The following is a 27,986-nucleotide window of genomic DNA, read 5'->3' on the forward strand; positions in this document are numbered from 1 at the left end:
CTACGGTGGCCGGTGGGTCCCCGTGTCCTCGAGGCCGAGCCTGCGGGGCTGGCGACCCACCACTGAGCCACCTGCCCTGCGCCGCCCTCACGGAGCCTCCAGGCGGACAAGGGCGCGTGGGGTGGCGGCTAGCGCACGGGGCGCGAATCGCCGGGACCGGCGTCAGGATCCGGGTTCGAGCCCCCGGCTCCCCACCTGCAGGGGGGTCGCTTCCCAGGCGGTGAAGCAGGTCTGCAGGCGTCTGTCTTTCTCTCCCCCTCTCTGTCTTCCCCTCCTCTCTCCATGTCTCTCTGTCCTGTCCAACAACGACGACATCAGTGACAATAACTACAGCAATAAAACAAACGCAACAAAAAGGAATAAATATAAAAAATTAAAAAAGAAAAAGAGCGTGGTGGCCGGGCTTCCGACGCCACAGCTGCACGGGGCGGGGGAGGGGCTCAGGGGCGGGGGGAGGGGCGCAGGGGCTGGGGGAGGGGCTCAGGGGCTGGGGGAGGGGGGCAGGGGCGGGGGGAGGGGCTCAGGGGCTGGGGAGGGGCTCAGCGGTGGGGGGAGGGGCTGGGGCTCAGGGGCGGGGGAGGGGCTCAGGGGCTGGGGGAGGGGCTATGTGGCTGGGGTAGGGGCTGGGGGCGGGGCTCAGGGGCTGGGGGAGGGGGGCAGGGGCTGGGGGAGGGGGGCAGGGGCTCAGGGGCTGGGCGAGGGGCTCGGGCGGGGGGAGGGGCTCAGGGGCTGGGGGAAGGGGGCAGGGGCTCAGGGGCTGGGGGAGGGGCTCAGGGGCTGGGGGCAGGGGCTGGGGGCGGGGCTCAGGGGCTGGGGAGGGGCTCAGGGGCGGGGGAGGGGCTCAGGGGCTGGGGGCGGGGCTCAGGGGCTGGGGAGGGGCTCAGGGGCTGGGGAGGGGCTCAGGGGCTGGGGGCGGGGCTCAGGGGCTGGGGAGGGGCTCAGGGGCGGGGGAGGGGCTCAGGGGCGGGGGAGGGGCTCAGGGGCTGGGAGCGGGGCTCAAGGGCGGGGCTCAGGGGCGGGGGAGGGGCTCAGGGGCGGGGGGAGGGGCTCAGGGGCGGGGGAGGGGCTCAGGGGTGGGGGGAAGGGCTCAGGGGCGGGGGAGGGGCTATGTGGCTGGGGTAGGGGCTGGGGGCGGGGCTCAGGGGCTGGGGGAGGGGGGCAGGGGCTCAGGGGCTGGGGGAGGGGGGCAGGGGCGGGGGGAGGGGCTCAGGGGCTGGGGGAAGGGGGCAAGGGCTCAGGGGCGGGGGGAGGGGGCAGGGGCTCAGGGGCTGGGGGAGGGGCTCAGGGGCTGGGGAGGGGCTCAGGGGCGGGGGAGGGGCTCAGGGGCGGGGGAGGGGCTCAGGGGCTGGGAGCGGGGCTCAAGGGCGGGGCTCAGGGGCGGGGGAGGGGCTCAGGGGCCAGCGAGGGGCTGAGGGGCTCACGGGGCTGCGGGCTCAGTGCGGGGGAGGGGCTCAGGGGCACGGCGGCGGCGGCTCCTGAACCTCACTGGCACATGTCTGTCCGCACAGGCTCAGGCGGCATTTCCTTCTTTATTGAGCGACTGCAGGGCGTGAGCGGGGCGGGCGGAGCGTTAGGCGGGGCGGTGCAGGAGGCGACGGCTCCTCGGACCCGGGGCCAGAGGCAGCCGGAGTGAGGCCGGCGGGGCGGCTCCACGGAGGGTCCCGGCCCCCGACCCCCGGCCCCCGGCCCCCGGCCCCCGGCCTCTCGTGGCCCCCGAAGCGGCGGGAACTGCGGGAGGAAATGAAAACCTGCCGTGCGAAGGGCGAAGGCGGCGTGCGGCGTCACCCCGGGCCTCGGTACTCGGTACTCAGTACACCGAGCTGTTCCGGATGCCGCAGCACAGCACCATGCTCAGGATCATCTCGAAGATCTGCGGGGCGGGGGGCGGGGGCCGGGGGTCAGAGGTCGGCGTGCGGGTCCCCTGGCAGATCTGGGGGGGGTCCAGCACCGGGGCGGGTTATGGGGCTGACAGAGGGGGTGGTGGTCAGCTGGGGGAAGGGGGGGGGTCAGTGCCAGGACAGATGGACAGGCGGCTGGGGGGGCGGGTCTGGGGACAGGCGGACGTGCAGGGGCTGGGGACAGGCAGACGTGCAGGTCTGGGGACAGGCGGTCGTGCAGGGGCTGGGGACGGGGACGTGCAGGGGCTGGGGACAGGGGGACGTGCAGCGGCTGGGGACAGGCAGACGTGCAGGGGCTGGGGACAGGGGGACGTGCAGGGGCTGGGGACAGGCGGACGTGCAGCGGCTGTGGACGGGGACGTGCAGGGGCTGGGGACAGGCGGATGCAGGCCTGGGGCTTGGGGACAGGCGGACGTGCAGGGGCTGAGGACAGGGGGACGCAGGCCTGGGGCTCGGGGTCCCCAGGCGGCTGACCATGATCACGGCCACCACGATGGCAGCAATGCCGATGAGGTACAGCTTCTGGGAGAAGAGCTCGTCGATTCGGGGGTGGCACTCCTCCTGGGGACGGGGGGACGGGTGGGGGTCAGGGCGCGGCAGGGGCTGGCGGGGATGGGGGCGCGGCGGGGTGTCCGCTCACCTTGTGCAGGTTAGGGCCCCCATAGTTGAGGCCCTCGGGACACACGGTCCTCAGCACGGTGTTGGTCAGCGCCGACAGCGTGGAGGAACCGCAGCAGTTGAGCTGGGGCCCGGGGGGCGGTCAGCGGTCAGCACCGGGTGGGGGGCGGCCCCAGGGATTCCCCCCCCCCCGCAGGAAGGAGTGCGCCCGGGGCCCCTCACCGTCTGGTGGAAGGTCTTGACCACGGCCTTGGCCTTGTTGGCCGCGTCCTCGTCATCCACAATGGTCTGCTGGGCCGCCTGGTCGTAGAACTGCTTCATGTCCTTGGCCACCTGGGGACGGCGGGCGGCCCGGCGCAGAGGTCAGGGGGCAGTCGGGGGCCTGCGACACGGGGACACGGGACGCTGCCCGAGTCTGGGACACGGGACGAGAATGGGCGGAAGAGAAGCGGCCACACCTGGCGCCTCCAGCAGACAACGGGAGGCCGGCCACGTACGGGGCTTAAGGGAAGGGGACGCTCACACGGAGAGGCCGTCTTGGGGGCCCCCACTGTCCCCCCCGCCCGCCCCAGAGGCGGCTCACCTGGTCCTTGTTGACGAAGCCCCAGATGCCGGCGGCCACTTCACAGGCAAAGAGGATCACCAGACAGGCGAAAAACTGGGGGCAAGGGACGGGGGGCGGGTCGGCGGCCCAGGACGAGGCCCGGAGACTGCCTCCAACCCCACCCCTGCCTCCAGGGAAACACGGGGCCCTGGGGGGCTGGCCACCTCCTGGGTGTCTGGGGCTTGGGGGACAAGGCCCTGGAGGACCGCAGGACACCCCCACAAGCCAGGGACATTCAGGTGGCTGAGGGACCAGGGCCCCCCGAAACACCTGCAGTTCTAGGGGGGCTGGATAACTGGGGAGCCCAGGGACTGGATGCTGGGGGTCCGGGGGCTGGATGCTGGGGGGCCAGGGGGCTGGATGCTGGGTGTCTGGGGCTGGATGCTGGGTGTCTGGGGGTGGACACTGGGGCCCTGGGGGTTGGACACTGGGGAGCCCGGGGGCTGGATGCCGGGGGGCCAGGGGGCTGGACTCTGGGTGTCTGGGGCTGGACGCTGGGGGTCCAGGGGGCTGGATGCTGGGGGTCAGGGGCTGGACGCTGGGGGTCCGGGGGCTGGATGCTGGGGGTCCAGGGGCTGGATGCTGGGGGTCTGGGGCTGGACACTGGGGAGCCCGGGGGCTGGACGCTGGGGGGCTCTACCGTGGCCAGCAGGCACTGGGACTCCTGGATAGCACCGTAGCAGCCCAGGAAGCCCACAAACATCATCACGGCGCCCACAGCGATGAGGATGTAGATGCCTGGGGGGGGGGGGGGCAGAGTGAGTCGGCCATGTCTCTGACCCAGGGGTGGCTGTCCCCGCCTCAGTGTCCCTCTGTGGCTCTGGGCGGCTGCTTGGTGTGTCTGCTGGGTGCCCCCTACACACAGCCCTGGGCACCCTTTGTGGCGGCTGGCTGGGGGAGGCGGGGGGGCGGAACCATGAAGGCCCAGGGTGTCTGCGTGGGGGGGCTTCAGCCGGGACAAAGAACCTCTGTGGGCGCACATCTGTGCCCCACCCCCACAGGGCCAGCACAGGCGGGGCAGAGCTCACGTCCACTGCAGCCTAGAGCCGGGGGATCCCCCAAGTCGAAGGCTCCCAAGGACAGACATCCCGCGGGACCCCCTCCCAGCCCACCCTCCCTGCTGCTGGCACCCTGGGTGCCGCTCTGGCCTGGGGTGCGGGAGGCCTTGTGCCCGCCCACCCCAAGTTCACTGCCCAGCTGTCAGCAGACCTGGCCCATCCCCAGGCCTGGAATTCTGGGGGAGGGGGGCAGGGGGTCCCCAACGACCCCTGGGAGCCCAGCTCCGCCCCCGCCCCCACCCCTGCACTCACCCACGTAGAAGGTGTTGGGAGCTGCACGGTCACCCAGCTCCAGGTACAGCAGGTTGGAGGTCTTGGGGTCATGACGCAGCCACAAAGCCACGCCCAGAATCACACCTCCAGCCAGCTGCGGGGCAGAAAGCAAAGTGGTCAGCGCCTGGGGCGGGGTGTTCCCACAGACCAGGGACTGGGGGACACGCCTCTGCCCTGGGGGGACACGGCCTCTGCCCCACAGTCTCTGCTCGGGGGGACACGGCCTCTGCCCTGGGGGGGATACGGCCTCTGCCCTGGGGGGACACAGCCTCTGCTCTGGGGGGGACACGGCCTCTGCCCCACAGTCTCTGCTCGGGGGGACACAGCCGCTACCCTGGGGGGGGGACACGGCCTCTGCCCTGGGGGGGATACGGCCTCTGCCCTGGGGGGACACAGCCTCTGCTCTGGGGGGGGACACGGCCTCTGCCCCACAGTCTCTGCTCGGGGGACATGGCTGCTACCCTGGGGGGGACACGGCCTCTGCCCTGGGGGGGATACGGCCTCTGCCCTGGGGGGACAGGCCTCTGCCCCACAGTCTCTGCTGGGGGGACACGGCCGCTACCCTGGGGGGGGGACACGGCCTCTGCCCTGGGGGGGATACGGCCTCTGCCCTGGGGGGACACAGCCTCTGCTCTGGGGGGGACACGGCCTCTGCCCCACAGTCTCTGCTCGGGGGGACACGGCCGCTACCCTGGGGGGGGGACACGGCCTCTGCCCTGGGGGGGACACGGCCTCTGCCCTGGGGGGACACAGCCTCTGCTCTGGGGGGGACACGGCCTCTGCCCCACAGTCTCTGCTCGGGGGACACGGCTGCTACCCTGGGGGGGACACGGCCACTACCCTGGGGGGGGACACGGCCTCTGCCCTGGGGGGGATACGGCCTCTGCCCTGGGGGGACAGGCCTCTGCCCCACAGTCTCTGCTCCGGGGGGACACGGCCTCTGCTCTGGGGGGGACACGGCCTCTGCCCCGGGGGGGGACACGGCCTCTGCTCTGGGGGGACACGGCCTCTGCCCTGGGGGGGGACACGGCCTCTGCTCTGGGGGGGACACGGCCTCTGCCCCACAGTCTCTGCTCGGGGGACACGGCCGCTACCCTGGGGGGGACACGGCCTCTGCTCTGGGGGAGACACGGCCTCTGCCCCACAGTCTCTGCTCCGGGGGGACACGGCCACTACCCTGGGGGGGGACACGGCCTCTGCTCTGGGGGGAACACGGCCTCTGCCCCACAGTCTCTGCTCCAGGGGGACACGGCCGCTACCCTGGGGGGGGGACACGGCCTCTGCCCTGGGGGGAGGACACAGGACACAGCTTCTGCCAGGGCTCCTCAGCTCCTAGTTTGGTCAACGTGGCTCAGCTCGGCTCAGCTTCCTGGCTGGACCTGGCAGGGAGGCCGGCCCCCAGCACCCGTGGGAGCGCCAGGCTCTTCTCCAGGGGTGGTGCCACCCATGAAGTCTCAGGTCACCTGGGGACCCCTGGAAGGGGCACAAAGTCTCTGCAGCTGGGAGGGGTGGGGTTGGATCTGTGGGGGCTGTAGAGTGCAGGGGGAGCTCAGACCCCACAGCTCTGCAGGCTGCACGCTGGGAAGAAATGTGGGGGGTGGGCCAGGGTGGGGAATGGCTCCCCGAGCTGTGGGGGGAAGGGGGCTCCCCAGGGTCTGGCATTGGGGATAGAGCTGGGTAGGGGTGACAAGACAGACCCACGGGGGCTCCTGAGCATCTGAGAGGCAGCCCGGCTTCCCAGGGGTGAGTGGGGCGTGTCCCCAAGGAGCCTGGGAGGGGTGTGGCAGGAGAGCCTGCCAGGCCCACGGGGACTTCCCCAGGCCACAGCCGGTCCCTCTGAGAGCCCTGGGGCACCTCTGCCCAGCAGCTGGGGCCCAAGCCGGCATTCTCCTGACACTTGGTGGAGCTGCCGCCTGGTGGGGGAGGGTGGGCTCCGCCCGAGTGCCCGTGGCCCGGCACCACCCGCTCCCCCAGCACCCTGTTCCCCAGTCAGGGGCCCGCAGAGGGGCAGGGCGGCCATCTGGGCTCTGGGGGGCGTGGCCTCGGTGACCTGGCAACCAGGCTTCCTCAGGCTTCGAAAACATCACTGGCTCTCGAAAGGGCTCAGTCCCCGTGTCCTGTGCCACCGCGCCCCTGAAGCATGGGTGGGCACCCCTCTCAGGCCTCGGGGTCCCAACAGAAATGTGGCAGGCGCACTTTCACCCACCCCAGGTGCTGAGCGTGGGTGCAGCCGACTCCCCCCTGGGTTGTGGGGGCCATGGGGCAGCACCTGGACCCCTGAGACCCTCAACCCTCCCTCGAAGGGTGAACTGGAGGCTGCAGTGGCCCAAGGCCCCCTGCCCCGGACACAGTTACCACAGGCACGCAAGACGCCTTTCTCTGTGTGGGGCAACATGTCTCCACCAGGACCCCCAGGAGGGGGCTTGGCAACAGCGCCCCAAAGCAGCCCAAGTCTGACACGGGCCTTCAAACAGCAAAGGGAGGCTGGGACCCAGAGCAGGAGGAGCTGGGGACTGGCAGCCCACACAGTGCACGCCGCACTGCCTTGTGAGGCCCTGGGTTTGAGGCTTAGCACCATATGGAGCACCGTGCATGGCTGCTGGGCAGCTCTGTGATGGGGGGCAGGAGGGGCGCAGTGCTGTGGTGTCTCCCTCTCTCAGAAATAAAGAATGAGGAGTGGGCCGGGGTGGCAGCGCTGGCCTGCCCATGTGTGTCGACTTCCCAGGCCCCATGGGTGGTGGGCAGAGTTGGAAGCCGGACCCTAGAAACTGGAGGTGGGGTGGAGATGCCCTCCCGTCCAGTCCAGTTCTCAGCATGTCCCCCCCTGCAGATGCCACCAAGAACCCCACATTCTCACCCCAGGAACACTGGCCTGAGCCCATTCCCCAAGCCCCTCCCATGGCCTCTACGCAGAGGCCGGGCCCCGGAGTGGGTAGGTCACAGCCTGAGACGAGAGACAGAGACAGCCTCGAGTCACGTGTGTGGGCTAGCAGATGCAGGGGACAGAGAGACGTAAACGGGGGAACAGCCGCGGGGGCCACGGGGCAGCAGATTCTGGCGTGGACATCCGTGGGCAAGCCAGCGCTGGGCAGTGAGACAGAAGCCGGAGACACCAGCCCGTGACAGTGAGGCCGGTGGTCTGCACATGCAAACACACATGTCCCTCGCAGAAAGGGACCGCCCACCCGGAGGCCAGCCCCGGCCAGGGGGCCACAGCGGCCGGTCAGCAGGACGGCTCACTGCCCTTGTGTCCTCTCGCCAGACGCCACAGCCTCCAGTCAGACACCCCGTGCTGAGGGTGGGAGGGGCCCTGGCTCTGTGCCCCCCCCCTCCCAGGGTGCAGAGGCAGGAAGAGCCCTTGGAGACCGGATGCTTCCAGGGGATGGGGCGTGGGGGGGCAGACAACAGGACGGGGTCCCTGCCAGGGGGCCACCAGACCAGGACTTCCCGGGGGGAGCTGTCCCCATGCCCCCTGGAAGAGGCTGGCGGGCAGGAAGGAAGGGGGAACAGAGCTGGGACCAGCTGGGAAACGGAAGCTCCTCCAGCCCCTCATCCGTCCTCAGGAAGCCAGTCCCAGCCCTAAAAATAGGGCAGCTCTGGGCCCGCAGGGGTGAGGGGCCCGAGGACAGGCCAGGAAGGGATGGCTCCTACAGGATCCCCTCTGACAGACAGAGTGGGTGGGGGGCTGGGGCCCTGGCTGGGTACAGGGCCCGTTCACACACCCCGGGGTGGGGGCAGGCCTGGGGACGGGCCACAGCTAGCTGTGAGGCCGGTCGCTGCTTCCTCATGTTGCCGGTACCCTCAGGTGCCGTCAGGGGCAGACGCGGGGAGGGAGGGGGCACTGCAGCCCAGGGGCTGCCTGGCACGGGCAGGGGGCAGGGACGGACTGTGTCCATGGGCGGGCAGCTGAGCCGAATCGCAGCTGCAAGGGGATGTGCCCAGGGGGACCAAGGGTGGGGCAACCCCCTCCCGGCCTCCCCATGCCCGGAAGCCCTTGGGGATTTCCCCAGCACCCCCAAACCAACGGCATGTGGCTGGGGGTTCAGGCAGCCGGCCTGTCACAGCTGGGGTCACACTGGGGCCCACAGGGCTGACCCAGGATGACCCCGTGGGCTGGGGGGGGGGGGCAGCAAGGTCTGTGTTGAGCTGCCCCTCACCAGGGCAAAGGCCAGGCACCCTAGGCGGGCAGGGGTGCTATGAAGAGCAACCCAGGCCTCCCGCGTTGGTGTCTGTGTGGGGGCAGCGCCAGTCCCTTTCTGTCCCCAAGTCCCCTGCTGTCACAGTCCTGAGGGTGGCTGCCTGCACAGATACCCAGCTTAGAAAGGGGAGTCCAAGGTGTCGGGCGATAGCACAGTGGGTTAAACGCAGGTGGCGCCAAGCGACAGGATCCCAGTTCGAGCCCCCGGCTCCCCACCTGCAGGGGAGTCGCTTCCCAGGCGGTGAAGCAGGTCTGCAGGTGTCTGTCTTTCTCTCCCCCTCTCTGTCTTCCCCTCCTCTCTCCATTTCTCTCTGTCCTATCCAACAACAACGACAACAATAACCACAACAAGGGCTACAACAACAAGAGAAACAAAAGGGGGGGGGGAAATGGCCTCCAGGAGCAGTGGATGATTCATGGTGCAGGCACTGAGCCCTGGCAATAACCCTGGAGGCAAAAAAAAAAAAGAAAAAGAAAAAGAAAGGGGAGTCCACTGGTCCGTCCACGGGGCTCCCCTGTCTCAGGCCCCCCTGGAGACCCTCCCCTCCCATGTATGGTGTGGGAGCCTTAGGCAGGACCCCAAAACAACACTGTGCATGCCGGAGGGGCAGGGGGCAGCGTGAAGTGTCACAAGCTTCTGGAAGAAGACAGGCACAGAAGGGCAAGGGGTCCGGGCCAGCCGGGGGGGGGGGGTGGTCACCAGGCTCAGATCCCAGCCGGCCGCAGGTGCAGGACCTGTGCAGCTACCCCCGCCCCCCGGGCCAAAGGTGCCACGTGCCTCTCCCCTGCGCTGGACTCTAAGCTCTATTGATTTACTGCTGTCCTTATTTCAGGAGCTGAGACTGGGGGGGGGGGTGTTTACTGGGGGCCCCGCTGGCCATCAGGGCTGAGAAGGGACCTGGGGCCGAGCTCCCCCGGGGCTGGCCACCACTATGGGGTTCGTCCCCCCCTGCCCTGGAAGCAGACCACAGACTTCCTCATCTCACCAGATGGGTGGGGTAGGGTGGGGGGAGCACCGTGCCCACCGCTGAATCGGGTACAGGAAGCCCCCAGCCGTGGGCCCGCCCACCAGGCGCCAGGCCGCGGGGCAGAGTCAGGTGGTGTCTGGGAGGATTCAGTGCCCGCTCGTTGGCATCTGGCTGAGCCTCCTTTAGGGCCTGCTGCCCACGGCTGGACTCAACACTGTGCAGGGCGGCCAGCCCAGCCCCGAGGGGACACGCCTCCCCCTCCCCTGGAGCCACCGGTGGCTCTGGGAGGGCTGCTCCCACCCCCACCAGCCCACGGCCTGCAGAAGGCCTCCAGCAGGCCCGTCCGGCACCCCCAGATGCCCCCATAAGCCGACTGGCTCAGGAAGGCCGGGTGCGAGGGAGGCTGGGGGGCCCGTGGGCGGCCGACTCTGTCTCTGGAGTAAAACTTCCACAGTGTCCCCCATATCTCCTTGCCCTGAGACACCCAAGTGGCTGGGTCCCCCCAACCTTCCAGGCCTGGGGATGGGGTCTGCCCAGTGACTTGAGGCCCCTTCCGAGAGACAGGCCCAGCCCACACCCGAGTGTGCCCCCCAGTCCCTGGGAGAGGGTGGGTGCACAGAGCTGGACCCCCAGCCCCCAGCCCAGTGGTGCGCCTGTAGTGGGCGTGGGGGGTGGTCCTCAGCTGGTGGCTCCCCCATCCAAACTCTCAGACTTGGGGGGCTCCCAGCAAGCCCTGGGTGGCGGCACACAGCCTGCCTGCTGGACTTGGAGTGTCTGGGAGCCCAGGTCACCCCACCCCCGGAGGCAGCCCTGCTCCCCAGCCTGGGGTGCCCTGCCCGCCGGCTGAGTCCTGGGCGCTGCACCCCAGCAGCTCCGTCCCTGGCCCCAGCCAGGACCCTGTCAAGTTGGCTGTTGCTGCGGGAGCTTGCGGGGCACGGGGAAGGGGGGGAGTGGAAGCAAAGCTTAAGGGCCTGCAGGGGCCCCCGACTTCCACTCTCAGTTCCTGGGGTCACGATGAGGTCCCCCTCCCATCCCAGCAAGAAAACATGAACAAAAGGCCGGAGGTCACAGGTCGCCCCCCCCAGGATGACCAGCCCTGGGGTCACTCTCCCCAACAGGAGGCTCCACCCACAGCCCCGCACCCGGAATCTGCGGGGTGCAGGCGCCCCTGCGGCGGGGTGCGGACCAGGCCGAGGCCGGGCCCAGCTGCCCACCCGCCGCCCACCCGCCGCCCAGGCTGCGTGAGCTCATGGGGGCGGGGCGCCGCGGCCCCGCCTCGAGCCCCCATCGGCCCCCGCGACGCAGGGTGGTCCCGCGCCCCGGAGCCCCGCCACCCAGGCCTCCCCCAAGCCCGCGATGCTGGCGCCCTGCACCCCGCGACCCCGGCCCCCCTGCACCCCGAGACCCCGGCCCCCCTGCACCCCGCGATCCTGGCGCCCTGCACCCCGAGACCCCGGCCCCCCTGCACCCCGAGACCCCGGCCCCCCTGCACCCCGCGATCCTGGCGCCCAGCACCCAGAGACCCCGGCCCCCTGCACCCAGAGACCCCGGCCCCCTGCACCCCGAGACCCCGGCCCCCCCTGCACCCCGCGATCCTGGCCCCCTGCACCCCGAGACCCCGGCCCCCTGCACCCCGCTATCCTGGCGCCCTGCACCCCGAGACCCCGGCCCCCTGCACCCCGAGACCCCGGCCCCCTGCACCCCGAGACCCCGGCCCCCTGCACCCCGCTATCCTGGCGCCCTGCACCCCGCGATCCCGGCCCCCTGCACCCCGAGACCCCGGCCCCCCTGCACCCCGCGATCCTGGCGCCCTGCACCCCGAGACCCCGGCCCCCTGCACCCGAGACCCCGGCCCCCCTGCACCCCGCGATCCTGGCGCCCTGCACCCCGAGACCCCGGCCCCCTGCACCCCTACACCCCGCGATCCTGGCGTCCCGCGACCCTGTGACCCCGGCCCTCCTGCACCCCGAGACCCCGGCCCCCTGCACCCCGAGACCCCAGCCCCCCCTGCACCCCGCGATCCTGGCCCCCTGCACCCCGAGACCCCGGCCCCCTGCACCCCGCTATCCTGGCGCCCTGCACCCCGAGACCCCGGCCCCCTGCACCCCGAGACCCCGGCCCCCTGCACCCCGAGACCCCGGCCCCCTGCACCCCGCTATCCTGGCGCCCTGCACCCCGCGATCCCGGCCCCCTGCACCCCGAGACCCCGGCCCCCCTGCACCCCGAGACCCCGGCCCCCCTGCACCCCGCCACCCCGGCCCCCCTGCACCCCGCCACCCCGGCCCCCCTGCACCCCGCCACCCCGAATCCCGCGATCCCGGCCTCCCCCCCACCCCCAGCCCCCCAGGCCGGGCCTGCAGCCTCGGCGCCCAGGCCGGACGCCCCCCCCCCCCCAGCACCAGCACCCACAGGTGCCCCACGACGGGGGCCCGCTCTCACCCAGAAGACGAAATTGAAGACGAACAGCAGGTACTTGATGCACTTGGTGCAGCCCTCCACCCCCATGGCGGCGCGGGGCCGGGTCGGAGCGGGCGGCGGGCGGCGGGCGGCGGGCGGGGCGCGGGGGCCGGGGGCGCGGGCTCCACTGGCCGCTGCGCGCTCCTCGCTCCTCGCTCTGCCGGGCGCGCGCCCCGCTCGCGACACTTAATAATCGGGCGCGGCCCCGCCCCGCCCCGCCCCCCGGGCGCGCGCATCCGGGGGCGGGGCCAGTGCACCCCGCGCGGGGCCGAGCCTCTGCCGCCCCACCCCTGGGCACATCTGGGCGCATCTGGGCGGGGCGGGCCGGCCTGAAGAACCCCCTCTCCGCCTGAGCCCCTGCACCTCCCTCCCCCCAGCCTGCAGTACCAGGACCGGGCCTGTCTGGCAGGCTTCCTGGAGGAGGTGCTGGAGGAAGGGGTCTCCCACAAGGCTGGGCTGAGTTTGCACCCTCTTACTGGGACACCCCCCTCCCCCAGTGCCTCGGAGCCCACACCCAGCTGATTCCTCCCCTCCCGAAGATGCCAAGATGGTGTGCTGCCCCTCCCAGCTGCCAGGCCCCTGTCTCCTGGCAAGGGGGTGCGGGCAGAGTCTGGGTTTGGAGAGGTCTTTAGGAGGGTCCACTGGCCAGCGTGCCCCCAGGAGGCACCCCCAGCAGGCCCCCTTCTTGCCGGGGCCCAGAAAGGTGTAGTCTGGCCTCTTGGAGCTGGGGACCAGCTCCTGGACCCTGAGCTGGTTAAAAAGCAGTGAGGCAGTGCTGCCTGCTCTGGGGGCTCCCGCCCCTGGGGGACACCTACGGGGGTCACCCCTGTCACCGGCCAGGGGCAAGAAGCTGCCCAGCTATGGGTCGGACTGGGGTTCGGGCTTGGGCCAGGAGGAGGCTTTGGGGCTGATTTCCTGCCCCACTGTCCAGCGGAGACGACTTTCTGACTGTGTCCACTGCTGAGGCCTGCCCTGCCCAGGGGACAGGAGGGACAGAAACCCTCAGAGCAGGCAGCACGCTGCTGTGTCCTTCCCCCAGTAGGAGTCCAAGGGACGTGGTGGAAGCTGGGGATACCTTCACCCTGCCCGCTGACACCCAGACTCCTGGGGACATGGTGGCCCCACAGCTGGGCACCCAGAGCTGGCAGGACAGTGGGCTCAGGGCTTTGCAGGCAGCCCAGAAACTGGACCCGGGGGGCCATCTCTGAAGTGCCCTGCCCAGCAGCCCTGTGACTGACTGGGGAGCCTGGGGGCCCAGCACTGTGAGTCAGGGTCCTTGGGGGCACAGAGCCAGAGGGGGACGGACACACGCCTCCGGGAGATGTGTCCCCAGGAAGGGTCCCCACAGCGTGGGTCCTGGGGGGTGCTGAGACCCCCGGTTGGCCTGTGCTACCCATTCTGCTGCATGGAAGTCTGTGGGCCAGACAGCAGGAGCCAGGAGATGGTGTGGACCCGGGTCCGAGGACGTGAAGGTGAGAAGGTGTCTGGGGTGGGGAGGGCCTCCCTCTCCTTTTGACCTGGAGGGACACACCCCATGTGACTGGGGGTTCCCTGGGGAAGCATGGGGGATATCGGGGAGGGGCTGCGTGAGTGAGTGGGTAGGGGGCATACAAAGGTGACGGGAGACCACAGGTCTGAGGGCGCCGGGCCCCCCTCTCTCGTGCCCCTGGGCAGTTCCTCAGTTTCCTTGCCTGTCCCCAAGGCCACACCCACGGATGGGAGGCTGCCACCCTGCCCAGCAGTGACTGTGGAGGTGGGGTCCCTGGCGTGACTCATGGGTCCTTTGTCGGGGAATCTCTGCGCCCTGCCTCCTCTTCCTGTGGAAACAAACAGAGAAGTCACCGCTGGCAGAGAAGACGTCCACACAGGGGATGTGTGCGGTCACCGACCACCACCCTCGGCCTGTCTGCTCAGCCTTGTCCCAAGGAAGGGCCGGGCCAGGGGAAAGGGAGAGAGAGAGAGAGAGAGAGAGAGAGAGAAAGAGAGAGCTAGCGAGCTAAGAACCCCCAGCCGTGTCCCCTTCAGACAGAAAGTCCTGGAAGAAAGTGACTGGAAGGGAGCCAGGCAGTAACGCAGCAGGTTAAGCGAACGTGGTGCAAAGCGCAAGGACCAGTGTAAGGATCCTGGTTCGAGCCCCCGGCTCCCCACCTGCAGGGGAGTCGCTTCCCAGGCGGTGAGGCAGGTCTGCGGGTGTCTGTCTGTCTCTCCCCCTCTCTGTCTTCCCCTCCTCTCTCCATTTCTCTCTGTCCTATCCAACAACGACAACAACAATAATAATAACTACAACAATAAAACAGCAAGGGCAACAAAAGGGAATAAATAAATAAAATAAATTTTTTTTTTTTTTAAAAAGATTTTTTTCTTTTGTCACAGCTGGGGATCCACCACTCTGGGTCAACCTTTTGAGATAGACAGACGGGGACAGAAGAGAGAGAGGGAGAGAGAGAGAGGGCTTTCACGGTCCCGGTCCCAGAGCCTGGTTGCCCCAGGACAGAGCAGACACACACCCCTGGCCAAGTGTCTCGCCCACCCAGAGGTGTGAGGTGTGAGGTCTGCACTGGGAGCGCTCGGGAGCTGAGAACTGCCTGTTGTCTGAGGACCCTAAGGGGGCCAGGACGCCCCGGCTGGCCGGCAGCTCAGAGCGGTCCCCTAGAACCCCACCGTCTGTCCACAGTCCACCCTAAAATGCACAGACAGGGTCACAGGACAGACACAGGACAATCACAGGTCTCTGTGAGGCCATCATGTGGCCCCTCTTCCTGGATGGAGCCCACAGCTCAGGGACAGCGACCAGGCTGGCCGCCTGTGATGTGGACGGAGGGAAAAGAGAGTGGGAGTCGGGCTCCAGAAAGAACCCAGTTACGGCAGGGCCCCTTGGCCACGAGAGGGCAAGACCAGCCAAGGCTGCGGCCCCAAGTTCCAGCCCCAACGGGGGACGGTAACAGCTCAGGAACTCCAGCTCTCTCCCCCACTCCCCTCCCCTCCCTCTCCCCCTCCCCCTCCTCTCCCCCTCTCTCTTCCTCTCCCTTTCCCTACTCCCTCTCTCTCCTTTCCTCTCCCCTCCCCTCCCCTCCCTTCCCTCTCCCCTCCCTCTCCTCTCCCTCTCCCCTCCTCCCCTCCCTCTCCTCTCCCCTCCTCCCCTCCCTCTCCCCCTCCCCTCCCTCTCCCCTCTCCCCCTCCCTCTCCTCTCCCCTCCTCCCCTCCCTCTCCCCCTCCCCTCCCTCTCCCCTCTCCCCCCTCCCTCTCCTCTCCCCTCCTCCCCTCCCTCTCCCCCTCTCTCTTCCTCTCCCTTTCCCTACTCCCTCTCTCTCCTTTCCTCTCCTCTCCCCTCCCTTCCCTCTCCCCTCCCTCTCCTCTCCCCTCCTCCCCTCCCTCTCCCTCTCCCCTCCCTCTCCCCTCTCCCCCCTCCCTCTCCTCTCCCCTCCTCCCCTCCCTCTCCTCTCCCCCCTCCCCTCCCTCCCCCCTCCCCCCTCCCTCTCTCCCCCTCCCCCCTCCCTCTCTCCCCCTCCCCTCCCTCTCCCCTCTCTCTTCCTCTCCCTCTCCCTACTCCCTCTCTCTCCTTTCCTCTCCTCTCCCCTCCTCCCCTCCCTCTCCCCCTCCCCTCCCTCTCCTCTCCCCCCTCCCCTCCCTCCCCCCTCCCCCCTCCCTCTCTCCCCCTCCCCTCCCTCTCCCCTCTCCTTTCCCACTGTAGGTGGGGACCAGGGGCTTGAAGCTGGGTCCTTGTGCGTTGTAACATGTGCACTCAACCAGGGGTGCCACCACCGCCCGGCCCTTAATCAGATAAAATCTTTAAGTGAAAGGGGCAGGGCGAGTCAGCCGTGCAGAGCTGCTGTGCTCAGGGCTCCCCTCCCAGCAACCCTTCAGCCGCCTGAGTTCACCGGCACCGGCACCGGCTCGGGAGCTCAGGGGCTCGGTCTTCCCAGACCCTGGGAAGCTTTTCCGTAGTCCTTCCAGTCTGAATGGAAAATTAAATATTGGTTCTTTTCTTTTAAGATTTTACTTATTTTATTTTGTTTAGATTACATTTATTTATTAATGAGAAAGATAAGAGGAAAGAACCAGGCATCACTCTGGTACATGTGCTGCTGGGGATTGAACCCGGGACCTCATGCTTGAGATGAGAGTCCAGTTCTTTATCTATCGTGCCACCTCCTGGATCACACAAATCTCAGATTTTTTTTTTTTTTTTTGGCCCAGAGCCCTGCTCACTTCTGGCTTATGGTGGTGTTGGAGAATTGAACCTGGGACTTAGGAACCTCAAGCATGAGAGTCTCTTTACATAACCCCTATGCTGTCTGTCCCCGAGATCTCATGTTGGCAAATGCTTTGAGATCCCTTCTGGCGTTCTGGCGGACATCCCCAGAGGAGACGGTGGGGGCAGCCTACGGGCCTCCTTCCCGAGCTGGCGTTCCAGAGGCTCCCGGGACAGGAAAGCTGCCCCAGGAGCTGCCCTCCACCCTGCTGGTCTCAGGGCAAGTGCTGCGTCTCTGAGGAGCCTCGTCAAGTAAGAGGCTTGGTCCTCTTGGCCTCCGTTTACGAGTTAAGGTGACACTGGTTTGCGTGTCTTCAAGTCACACCAAAGCACCCAGGCAGAGCAGCCTGCCTGGGTGCTGCCCCTGTGGGTCTGCTCATTGCGTTAAAGCCTTTTATGGATTTACTTATTTATTTCCTTTTGTTGCCCTTGTTGTTGTAGTTATTATTGATGTCATTGTTGTTGGATATGACAGAGAGAAATGGAGAGAGGAGGGGAAGACAGAGAGGGGGAGAGAAAGACAGATACCTGCAGACCTGCTTCACCGCCTGTGAAGCGACCCCCCTGCAGGTGGGGAGCCGGGGGCTCGAACCGGGATCACTATGCCGGTCCTTGTGCTTTGCGCCACGTGCGCTTAACCCGCTGCGCCACCGCCCCACTCCTTTTTTTAGAAAAATGTTTTATTTATTTTCCTTTTTTGTTGCCCTTGTTGTTTTTCTCAGTGTTGTGGTTATTATTATTGTTGTTATTGATGTTGTTGTTGTTGGATAGGACAGAGAGAAATGGAGAGGGGGAGGATAGACGGGGGAGAGAAAGACAGACACCTGCAGACCTGCTTCACCGCCTGTGAAGCGACACCCCTGCAGGTGGGGAGCCAGAGGGGGGGCTCGAACCGGGATCCTTACTCCGGTCCTTGTGCTTTGTGCCACGTGCGCTTACACGCTGCGCTACCACCCAACCCCCTATTTTTTTAAAATTGCTTTATTGGGACATTGATGGTTACAGTAAAATACAGTAGTTTGTACATGCATAACATCTAGTTTTCCACATAACAATTCATCCCCCACTTAATCCTTCTCTGCCATCATTTTCCAGACCTTGAATCCCCCCCACACACACACACACCAGAGGCCTTCGCTTTGGTACAAGACACCAGACCCAGTCCACGTTCTGCTGGGCGTTTCCCCTTCTGTTCTGATTTCTCCACTTCTTTCCATGAGTGAGATCAGCCCATCTCCATCCTTCTCTTTCTGGCTGATCTCACTTGACAGGATTCCTTCAAGTTCCATCCAAGATGAGGTAAAGAAGGTAAATTCATCCTTCTTCACAGCTGAGTAGTATTCCATCGTGCATACAGACCACAGCTTTCTCAGCCACTCATCTGTTGTTGGACACCTGGGCTGCTTCCAGGTTTTGGCTGTTACACATGGTGCTGCTGTGAACACAGGTGCACACAGATCTTTCTGGATGGGTGTGATGGGTTCCTTAGGATCTATGCCCAGGAGAGGGATGGCAGGGTCACAGGGCAGGTCCACTTCTAGCCTCTGAGAGTCTCCAGGCTGCTCTCCACAGGGGCTGGACCACTGACATTCCCACCAGCAGTGAGGCGGCTCCTCTGTCCCCACAGCCTCTCCAGCATTTGCTGCTGCTGCCTTTTCTGCTGTGTGACATTATGTTAAAGTCTTTTATGCTTCAAAACCGAGCAGCTTCTCTGTCAGCTGCATGACAGTCCGTCACTCCGCTGCTTCTGCCAACGTCTTTCATATTCAGAGACCAACAGAAACAAACTTTGGGTGATGTCCTGGAAAACTGAATTTTCTTAAAAAATTAGAGAGGAAATTCCACAGCTTTGGGGGGGGGGGAAAGATCCATAAAGTTGTTTAAGAAGTATCAAGAGTTGACACCTCTATGGGGCTGAATGAATATTGTATTCATGAAGGTAAATATGATTTTTATGACTGAAAATACATAGTTTTTATTTGTTTGTTTTTACTGATTTGGGGCCGTATGTGTGTGTGGTTGTATAGGGTCTGGGTGTCTCTCCTCACCCCCCATTTATCTTTTGTTGCTTTATTTTTTGCCACCCAGGTTATGGCTGTGGCTCAGTGCCGGGATGACTTCACCGTCCCTGATGGCCTCCCCCCACTTTCTTTCTGACAGAAGCTGAGGGAGCAAGATAGAGAGGAGGAGGTAGACGGAAGGGTGAGCATGCAGTGGGGCATTTCTTCTTGTGTCTGTGGGCCATGTGTGTCTCCTCGTTAGAAAACTGTCTAGTTCTGGGGCCGGGCGGTAACACACTGGGTTAAGTGCACATAGTACAAAACGTAAGGACCCACTCGAGGATCCTGGTTCCAGCCCCCAGCTCCCCACCCGCAGGGGGATCGCTTTATAAGCGGTGAGGCAGGTCTGCAGGTGTCTCTCTATCTCTTCCCCTATCTTCCCCTCCTCTCTAATTTCTCTTTGTCACACACACACACACACACACACACACACACACACGCACACACGCACACACGCACACACGCACGCCTCCAGGAGCAGTGGATTCACAACGCAGTCACTGAGCCCCAGCGATAACCCTGGAGGCAAAACAAACAAAAACACCGTTTAGTTCTCTGGCTCACTTTTTTATTGGGTTACTTTTAATTCTTTTGTAGATCCGTACCAATTCTGTATAGATGTTCGATATTAGTTGCTTGTCTAATGTGTGCTGTGAAACAGCTTCTCCCATTTACTGGGTTTGGGCTGACTTCTTTTTCTTTTTTTATTTCAGATGGAAAGAGACAGGGCGACAGGGGCAGGCAGCACATCACTGGAGCCCCCTTCACCACAGTGGGGTCAGGCTGGAACCCAGGTCGTGTGCTTGACACACAGCCAGTGCAGGTGCAGGTGAGTTGTGGCGCGGGCCTGTGGTCTGTGTGTTAGCCGTGGAGCTGCGAGGTCTCCTCTGTGCAGAGCCCTCCTCCCCGGATTCCTTGCGCCCACGCGGGGACCTCGTTAACACAGCAGCAGACAAGACAGTCGTCCCCTGGCCAGCTCTCAAACGTCCCATCGGGGCCCCCACACATGGTGCTTGGCCAGTCCGACGCCCCCACCTGCTGCTCCACCTGCCCGAGCTGGAGCTTGGCTCTGGGCCCCTCGGTCTCAGACCGGCTCCGGTGGGACCCCCGGGTGCTTGCCCTGAGGAGGTGCCGGCACCCTGCAGCCAGCCTCCCTCTCAGAGAGCTCAGTCTGCCAGCACGGGATGTCGGTGCTGGTCTGATGAAAACTACATTGCTTGGGGCTGGGCGGTAGTGCAGCGGGTTAAGCACTCGTGGTGCAAAGCGCAAGCACTGGTGAAAGGATCCCGGTTCGAGCCCCCGGCTCCCCACCTGCGGGGGAGTCGCTTCCCAGGCGGTGAAGCAGGTCTGCAGGTGTCTGTCTTTCTCTCCCCCTCTCTGTCTTCCCCTCCCCTCTCCATTTCTCTCTGTCCTATCCCAACAACAACAAGAATAACTACAACAACAACAAAACAAGGGCAACAAAAGGGAATAAATAAATAAATTAAAGATTCTTTAAAAAAAGAAAGAAAAAGACTTTAAAAAATAATAAATAGGGAGTCGGGCTGTAGCACAGCGGGTTAAGCGCAGGTGGCACAAAGCACAAGGACCGGCGTAAGAATCCCGGTTTGAGCCCCGGCTCCCCACCTGCAGGGGAGTCGCTTCCCAGGCGGTGAAGCAGGTCTGCGGGTGTCTGTCTTTCTCTCCCCCTCCTCTTTTCTCTTCCCCTCCTCTCTCCGTGTCTCTCTGTCCTATCCAACAATAACAACAACAAGGACAACAAAATGGGGAAAATGGCCTCCAGGAGCAGTGGATTTGTAGTGTAGGCGCCGAGCCCCAGCGATAACCCTGGAGGTAAAAACAAATTAAAAAAACAAACTACCTTGCTTGAGTGATTCTTTCCCGGACATGCCAGGAGCAGAGCTGGAGACTTGTCTGTTAGAAAAAACTCCCCCGGCACGACCCTCAGGGGCAGGGGAGAGAGCCTAACAGGGAGGAAAAAGACTGTCCTGCCTGCGGCTCCAAAGTCTTAGGTTCAATCCCCAGCCAGAGCTGAGCAGGAATCTGGGAAAAGACAAAATGAAGGAAGGAAAAGAAAAGACAAGATACAGATCCTCGCTAGAAAGGCCTCTCCCAGCCCCGGTGGGAGAGGGGGACAGAGAGACAGGCAGCAGTGTGTTTGTCTGCACGCCCTGGGATGGGGTCATGTGACTTGGGGACTGTTACGCTCTACCCACTGAGCCGTCTCCGAGGCCGCAGACCCGCACTTACACGAGCCCAGCAGTCTCTCAGAGCGTCCGCACACGTACACCAACAGCTCCAGGTTCCTCCTGCCCGACGTCATTGTCCCCGTCCTGGTCCGGCGGGAATCCTGCGGAGCTGGTGTAGGGGGCTGGACTCGGAGAGACCCCCGCCTGCCGTGAACACGCTCTGCCACCTGCCGCTCTGCTGTTTCCAGATCAGGGTGTTCATTGTTGAAATAACACATCTTTTTTTCCCCCCCAGAGCCCTGCTGAGCTCTGGCTGATGGTGGTACTGAGGACTGAACATGGGACCTCAGAGCCTCAGGCATGGGAATGCTTTTTTTAAATTTTTCTTTTTTTTAAATTATTATTTATTCATTCCCTTTTGTTGCCTTGTTGTTTTACTGTTGTAGTTATTGTTGTTGTTACTGATGTCATCATTGTTGGATAGGATAGAGAGAAATAGAGAGAGAAGGGGAAGACAGAGAGGGGGAGAGAAAGACGGACACCTGCAGACCTGCTTCACCGCTTGTGAAGCGACTCCCCTGCAGGTGGGGAGCCGGGGGCTCGAACCGGGATCCTTCTGCGGGTCCTTGTGCTTTGCGCCACGTGCGCTTAATCCGCTGCGTTACCGCCCGACTCCCTGTTATTACGATTTACCAGAGTCCTGCTGAGCTCTGGCTGACGGTGGCACTGGGAATTGAACCCGGGACCACAGAGCCTCAGGCATGGGAGGCTTTTTGCAGAACCATTATGCTGTCTCCTCAGCCCAGGGTCTTGAATTAGTATTAGTACTAGTATTGGTATTAGTATTACTTTTTATCAGAGCCCTGCTCAGCTCTGGCTAGTGGTGGTGCTGGGCATTGAACCCGGGACCTCAGAGAGAGACCTTCCTTCCCTCATGGAAGGTGTTGGCCCCTGGTGGCCCTTATGTGGGGTATCCTTTATGTGGGGTCTTATTTCTGGGCTCTCAGCTCTGTTCCATTGGTCTGAGTATCCAAATTGTCCCTATTTGTTTGAATTATTCCTGTTTTTTTTTTAATTTTTAAAATTTATTTTATTTGTTGTTGGATAGAAACAGAGAGAAATTGAGAGAGAAGGGGGAGATAGAAAGGAAGAGAGACAGAGAGACACCTGCAGGCCTACTTCACTGCCTGTGAAGCGACTTCCCTGCAGGTGGGGAACTGGGGGCTCGAACCGGGATTCTAACTGGTCCTTGCGTATCTTGCTTTGTATTATAAGCCGAAGTTAGGGAGCGTGATACTGCTACTCTTTTTTTAGTATATATTTTTTATTTATTATTGGAGGAAGACAGAGAGAAATTAAGAGAAGAAAGGGAGATACAGAGGGAGAGAGACAGAGAGACACCCGCAGCCCTGCTTCACCACTCATGAAGCTTTCCCCCTGCAGGTGGGGACCGGGGGCTGAACCCGGGTCCTTGTGTACTGTAATGTGAGCATTTAACAGGTACGCAACACCTCATCACAGACCCCTGCGAGCGTCAACCCGGCTTTGACCTAGCACGTTATGACTGGGCCCTCCTCCATCGCTATCGAACAGGCCATGGCCGGTGCGCCGCTATGTTCCATCGCTGGGGAGCCAGAGACGACCCGAACTGCCCCTGCGGCTCCAGACAGACGATGACCCACATAGTCAACGACTGCCACCTCTCCAGATTCAAAGGAGGTCTCGAAACTTGACATCAGGCTCCACCTGACGCTGTGGACTGGCTACGGAAGAAGGGCAAACACTAGAAGAAGAAGAACCAGGTGCACCATCGCCTGCCCCCCTTTTTTAGGAGCGCTGTAACTGCTCATGGATTGTGTGATACCACACGAACTTTCGGGTAAGATGTTGGAGTTTTCATAGGGGTTGTGCGGAATCTTCATTACTTCTGGAAGGATGGTGATGCTGATGATATTTATTCTTTTTAAAAATGTTTATTTATTATTGGATAGAGACAAACAGAAATTGAGAGGGGAGGAGAGACAGAGAGGGAGAGAGACAGAGAGACACCTGCAGTCCTGCTTCACCACTCGTGAAACTTTCCCCCTGCAGGTGGGAAGCGAGTGGGGACTTGAACCTGGGTCCTTGCACACTGTACTGTGAGCACTCAACCAGGCGCTCCACGTCCCTTTTTTTCTTAATTGAGGGATTAATGGTTTATAGTCGACAGTAAAACACAGTAGTTGATACATGTGTAACATTTCTGAGTTTTTCCCATAACATTCTAACCCTCCACGAGGACCTGACCCCCAGCCCCAGAATCCTTTACTTTGGTGGGATCCACCAAATATTTATTCTTCTAATCCATGACCAGAGGATGTTCTTTCTTTGTGTCTTCATTATAAAAAAAAGTTTAGGGAGTCTGGCAGTAGCACAGCAGGTTAAGCGCAGGTGGCTCAAAGCCCAAGGACCGGCGTAAGGATCCCGGTTCGAGCCCCCGGCTCCCCATCTGCAGGGGAGTCGCTTCCCAGGCGGTGAAGCAGGTCTGCAGGTGTCTGTCTTTCTCTCCCCCTCTCTGTCTTCCCCTCCTCTCTCCACTTCTCTCTGTCCTATCCAACAATGACAACAATAATAATAACAATAATGATAAACATCAAGGGCAACAAAAGGGAAAAAGTAGCCTCCAGGAGCAGTGGATTCGTAGTGCAGGCACCAAGCCCCAGCAATAACCCTGGAGGCAAAAAAAAAAAAAAAGAAGAAGAAGAAATAGATTTAAAAAATAAGTAAACGAATAAAAGTTTATTTTGATAGGACAGAGAGAAATAGGTGAGGGAAGCTAGAGAAACAGAGAGACCCCTGCAGACCTGCTTCATGGCTTCTGAAGCATCGCCCCCTGCAGGTGGGGATTGAACCCAGGTCTCTGCACCCCAACCCCTGCGTCTCCTTTCATTTCTTTCCGCAGTGCTCTTCCATTTTCTATTTTTATATTTATTCATTCCCTTCTGTTGCCCTTGTTTAGTTATTATTGATGTTGGTTGTTCTTGATGTCGTCATTGCTGGACAGGACAGAGAGACGTGGAGAGAGGAGGGGAAGACAGAGAGGGGGAGAGAAAGACAGACACCTGCAGACCTACGTCACCGCCTGGGAAGTGACTCCCCTGCAGGTGGGGAGCCGGGGGCTCGAACCGGGATCCTTGAGCTAGTCCTTGCGCTTTGCGCCACCTGCGCTGAACCCGCTGTGCCACCGCCCGGCCCCCTCATTGTTGTTGTCATCACCACCAGTCCTGCTGGGGCTCAGTGCCTGCATGACAAATCCATCACTCCTGCCAACCACCTCCTTTCTTTTTTTCCTTCCTTCCGTCTCTCTCTCTCTCTCTCTCTCTTTTTGGTTGAGTTTGGGGCTTGAGAGCCCAGAGATTGTCAGCTCTGCCATGAACCTGTGCATTAAACAGACGTACCACCGCCTGCCCTGTCCAGTTTGCTTTCACAGAGATTTTCCTGATTTTCTTTTATGATTCTCTGTCTTTATCTCATTCTTTGTAACATCTCCTCTATTTCTTTTTTCTTTCATTTCTTTTTCTTTCTCTCTCTTTCTTTTGCCTCCAGGGTTATCACTGGGGCTTGGTGCCTGCACTACGAATCCACTGCTCCTGGAGGCCATTTATTCCCTTTTTGTTACCCTTGTTGCTTATCACTGTTATTATTATTGTTGTTGTTATTGCTGTTGTTATTGCTGTTGTTGTTCTTGGGTAGGACAGAGAGAATTGGAAAGAGGAGGAGAAAACAGAAAGGGAGAGAGAAAGACAGACAGACACCTGCAGACCTGCTTCACCGCCTGGGAAGTGACCCCCTCCCCCCCGGCATGTGGGGAGCCGGGGGCTCAAACTAGGATCCTTGCCACGGTCCTTAGTTGCTTCATGCCATGTGCTTTTAACCCACTGAGCTACCACCCAGCCCCTCGTTTCTTTTTAAAATTAGGTTCCAAGCCTATGGGATCACGGGGTCTATTCTGCAGCACACCCACCACCAGGCTTGTGTCCCCAGCCTCCCTCCTCGCAAAGAGAACAGCGGAGTTCTCACAAGTCTCAGAAGAGTCTTGTTGCTTCAGCTCATGCCCAGATGTCTACATTCCACATGAGTGAAACCCTCTGGTAGCTGTCTTTCTTTTAATTTTTTTAATCTTCATTTATTTATTGGGTAGAGACGGCCAGAAACCGAGAGGGAAGGGGAGAGATAGAGAGGGAGAGAGACAGAGAGACACCTGCAGCCCTGCTTCACTGCTCGCAAAGCTTCTCCTTGTGCATTGCAACATGTGCGCTCAACCAGGGGCACTGCCACCCGGCCTCAGTAGTTGTCTTTCATCTCCATTTATTTTGCTGAGCATCTTCACCTCCAGTGTGTCTGGCATCCATTTTGTCCAAAAGGACACACTATCATCTTTTTTGCTGGCAGAGTAGTATTCCATGGACTATGTATCCCGTGACTTCTTGACACAGTTTCTATTGGATTCATTTCTGCTTTGATTCTTATTATGTCTCTGCTCATGACTTTTGGGCCTGTTTGTTGTTTCTTTTTAGTTCCTTGATTGTAATATTAAATCACTTATTCTAAATCTCTCTTCCTTCTTTCTTAATTATATTTTAAAATTTTTATTTACTCATTTTTGGAGAGAAATTGAGAGAGGAAGGGGGAGACAGAGAGATACCTACAGGCCTGCGTCACCACTCATGAAGCCTCCTCCCCCAGCAGGGAGCAGGGGCTTGAACCCGTCCTTGGGTCCTGTAGTGTGTGCACTAGGCCAGGTTCACCCTCCTAAATCTTTCTCCTTTTTAATGTTGGCCTGCATTGCAAGCGTCTCTTCTCTCTCTTTAAATTATTATATTGTTTATTGAACAGAGACAGCCAGGAATTGAGAGGGAAGGTGGAGGTAGAGAGGAGAGAGACCCCCGCAGCCCTGCTTCACTACCTTTGAAGCTTCCCCCTGCAGGTGGGGACTGGGGGCTTCAGCCCGGGTCCTTGCGCGCTGTGACGTGTGCTCTCGGCGAGGGGCACCACCACCCGGCCCCAGACCTCTTCTCTTACAGGACCTTTCTTCTTTGCAGTGCCAAGTGTTGTTCAAGATGTCCAGTCCCCACGTCCTGGAGATTAAAAAAAAACATTTAATTGGGAGTCGAGCGGTAGTGCAGTGGATTGACGCAAATCGCCAGGACCGGCGTCAGGATCCCGGTTCGAGCCCCCGGCTCCCCACCTGCAGGGGAGTCGCTTCCCAGGCGGTGAAGCGGGTCTGCGGGTGTCTGTCTTTCTCTCCCCTCTCTCTCTGTCTTCCCTCCTCTCTCCGTTTCTCTCTGTCCTATCCAACAATGATGACAACAATAATAATAACTATAACAATAAAACGGCAAGGGCAACAAAAGGGAATAAATAAATACATAAATACTTTAAAAAAGAAACAAATGTTTAATTATCTTTATTTATTAGATAGAGACAGCCAGAAATTGAGAGGGAAGGGGGAGATAGGGAGGGAGAGAGACAGACAGACCCCTGCAGCCCTGCTTCACCACTTGTGAAGCTTCTCCCCTGCAGGTGGGGGCTGGGGGCTCGAATCAGGGTCCTTGTGCGCTGTAAGACATGCTCTCAACCGGCTGTGCCACCACCCGGCCCCTTTGGAGACTTACTTTCCTTCCTTCTTTCTTTCTTTCTTTCTTTCTTTCTTTCTTTCTTTCTTTCTTTCTTTCTTTCTTTTTTTGTGGTTGATTTCTAGCCTCATACAATTTTGTTCTGGAGAGCATAGCAAAGACACCGCGCTTTCTGGTTCTGATCTCTTTGTGTTTATACGGCTGTTTATTTGCCCAACAAGGAAAAGTCTGTAACAGTCAAGTGCCCCCCGTGCTCTGGGAGGAACATGCCTGTGTGGACCGGGGCTCCTGCTGGCCTCACACACAGTCCTGCCACCGTGGGCTGGCGCTTCTGTGAGTGACTGCCCTGTCTCCCCACTTCTCGGCCCTTTGTGTCCAGACCTGGCGGCCAGGGTCTGGGGGCTGATTGAAGTCAACAGAAAACACAGCACCAGTGGCCGCTGAGGAGGTGGCCGCCCCCCCCCCCCCCCCCGTGGCTTCTGCTGCTTCTGTGCAAGGTCCACACTGAACTTCCCTGTACTTCTTTCTCTCTCCCTTCCTCCCTTCCTCCCTTCCTTCCTTCCTTACTTCCTTCCTTCCTCCCTCTTCCCTTTTGTTGACCTTGTTGTTTTTTGTTGTAGTTATTTGTTGCTGAGGAGTTATTCTGATGCAGTCTCCTCCGCCAGGTTTTACTACGCCGCGCGAAACCCTAGCATTGCCCCCTTCAACCAATCCTGGCCCTACACGTCACCCCTGGTTGTCGCCCAATAAAAAGCCCCCTCACCCCTCCCCTCTCTCTCTCTGGGCTCTCGGCTCTCCCTCTCTGAGGTCTCGCTCCCTGCTCTCCCCCCGTGGTCGGCCATTGCCGGCTGGCTCCACGTGGTCCGAACCAACCCCCCCCCCCATCCTATAATAAAGATCTGTGTACCCCTTTGCTCTGGACGTCCGCTCTCTTCTCCGCGGTGCAGCCCGACACCAGACCGCCTCAACAACACACGTCCACCGTAACTGTGTTTGCTCCCCCGTCCACACGTCCGTCCACTGTAACCGTTATTGGGAGCCTAGTCCATGTAGCCACGTTAACTGGGTTCAGTTCCTCTGTCCACACTAACTGTTTTCTGGGGCCTCTGTCCACATCGACCGTGTTGTCGTGGAACCAGAACAGGATGGATACCTGTGCGCACGTGTCCATGTCGGCCGTGTTCTGGTGCCTCTCTCCAGGTTGACCGCGTCTACGTGCATCTGTGCCCACGTTCACATGAAACGAGTTCTGCCCCTCTGTCCCCAGTGGTTCCATGCTGGATCTGGGTCCTGCGTCCTGGTGCCGCTGTCCCCGTCTGACCACGTCTACTGTCTTATTCTGCATTCACCATGGTCAGGTGCCACGTGTCCACATAGACCACGTCCCGGAGCCTGTGTGCACGTGTCCACAACAGCTGTCTTCTGGGGCCTCTGTCCACATCACCCATGCCTACTGCTTCTGCCCACGTGTCCTCACGAGCCGTGTCCTCACGAGCCGTGTCCTGGCGCCCTGTGGGAGGTGAGTATTTTCCGGTGTCTCCGTGCACGTGTGCTGTGCCTGGTCCCATGCCCATGTTCTCTGTGTCTGATGACTCGGAACAATTGATTTGAGTCCTTTAAAATATATATTTTTTACCTGCAGGGGAGTCGCTTCCCAGGCGGTGAAGCAGGTCTGCAGGTGTCTGTCTTTCTCTCCCCCTCTCTGTCTTCCCCTCCTCTCTCCATTTCTCTCTGTCTTGTCCAACAACAACGACATCAATAATAACTACAACAATAAAAAACAACAAAGGTAACAA

The 27,986-nt window shown here is 61.6% G+C and overlaps 2 protein-coding genes across 5 annotated transcripts; one reads left to right on the plus strand and one right to left on the minus strand.

The window, feature by feature from the left end:
• Positions 1-1,516: 1,516 nt before the first annotated feature.
• On the minus strand, positions 1,517-12,230 carry CD81 (CD81 molecule). Its single transcript, XM_060177316.1, has 8 exons — positions 12,057-12,230; positions 4,431-4,545; positions 3,761-3,858; positions 3,100-3,174; positions 2,739-2,849; positions 2,539-2,640; positions 2,373-2,459; positions 1,517-1,870 (listed from the first exon to the last, which is right to left on the minus strand). Exons 1-8 carry the CDS (start codon positions 12,120-12,122, stop codon positions 1,808-1,810), a joined length of 717 nt encoding a protein of 238 aa, XP_060033299.1. The 5' UTR covers positions 12,123-12,230; the 3' UTR covers positions 1,517-1,807.
• Positions 12,231-12,836: 606 nt separating this feature from the next.
• On the plus strand, positions 12,837-27,947 carry LOC132533941 (uncharacterized). Of its 4 annotated transcripts, none has more exons than XR_009545701.1 (4): positions 12,837-13,546; positions 16,272-16,445; positions 19,100-19,215; positions 27,549-27,945. XR_009545701.1 is itself a non-coding variant. In XM_060177321.1 (4 exons), exons 1-4 carry the CDS (start codon positions 13,396-13,398, stop codon positions 27,711-27,713), a joined length of 696 nt encoding a protein of 231 aa, XP_060033304.1. In that variant the 5' UTR covers positions 12,837-13,395; the 3' UTR covers positions 27,714-27,947. The 4 variants fall into 4 exon arrangements, 3 of the variants coding, with proteins under 3 accessions (XP_060033304.1, XP_060033305.1, XP_060033306.1); XM_060177321.1 differs by lacking the exon at positions 16,272-16,445 and adding an exon at positions 24,533-24,705 and having other exon boundaries at positions 27,458-27,947; XM_060177322.1 differs by lacking the exon at positions 16,272-16,445 and adding an exon at positions 24,533-24,705 and having other exon boundaries at positions 27,549-27,947.
• Positions 27,948-27,986: the final 39 nt, after the last annotated feature.

The sequence above is a fragment of the Erinaceus europaeus genome, chromosome 17 (genome assembly GCF_950295315.1).
Source record: "Erinaceus europaeus chromosome 17, mEriEur2.1, whole genome shotgun sequence".
NCBI lineage: Eukaryota > Metazoa > Chordata > Mammalia > Eulipotyphla > Erinaceidae > Erinaceus > Erinaceus europaeus.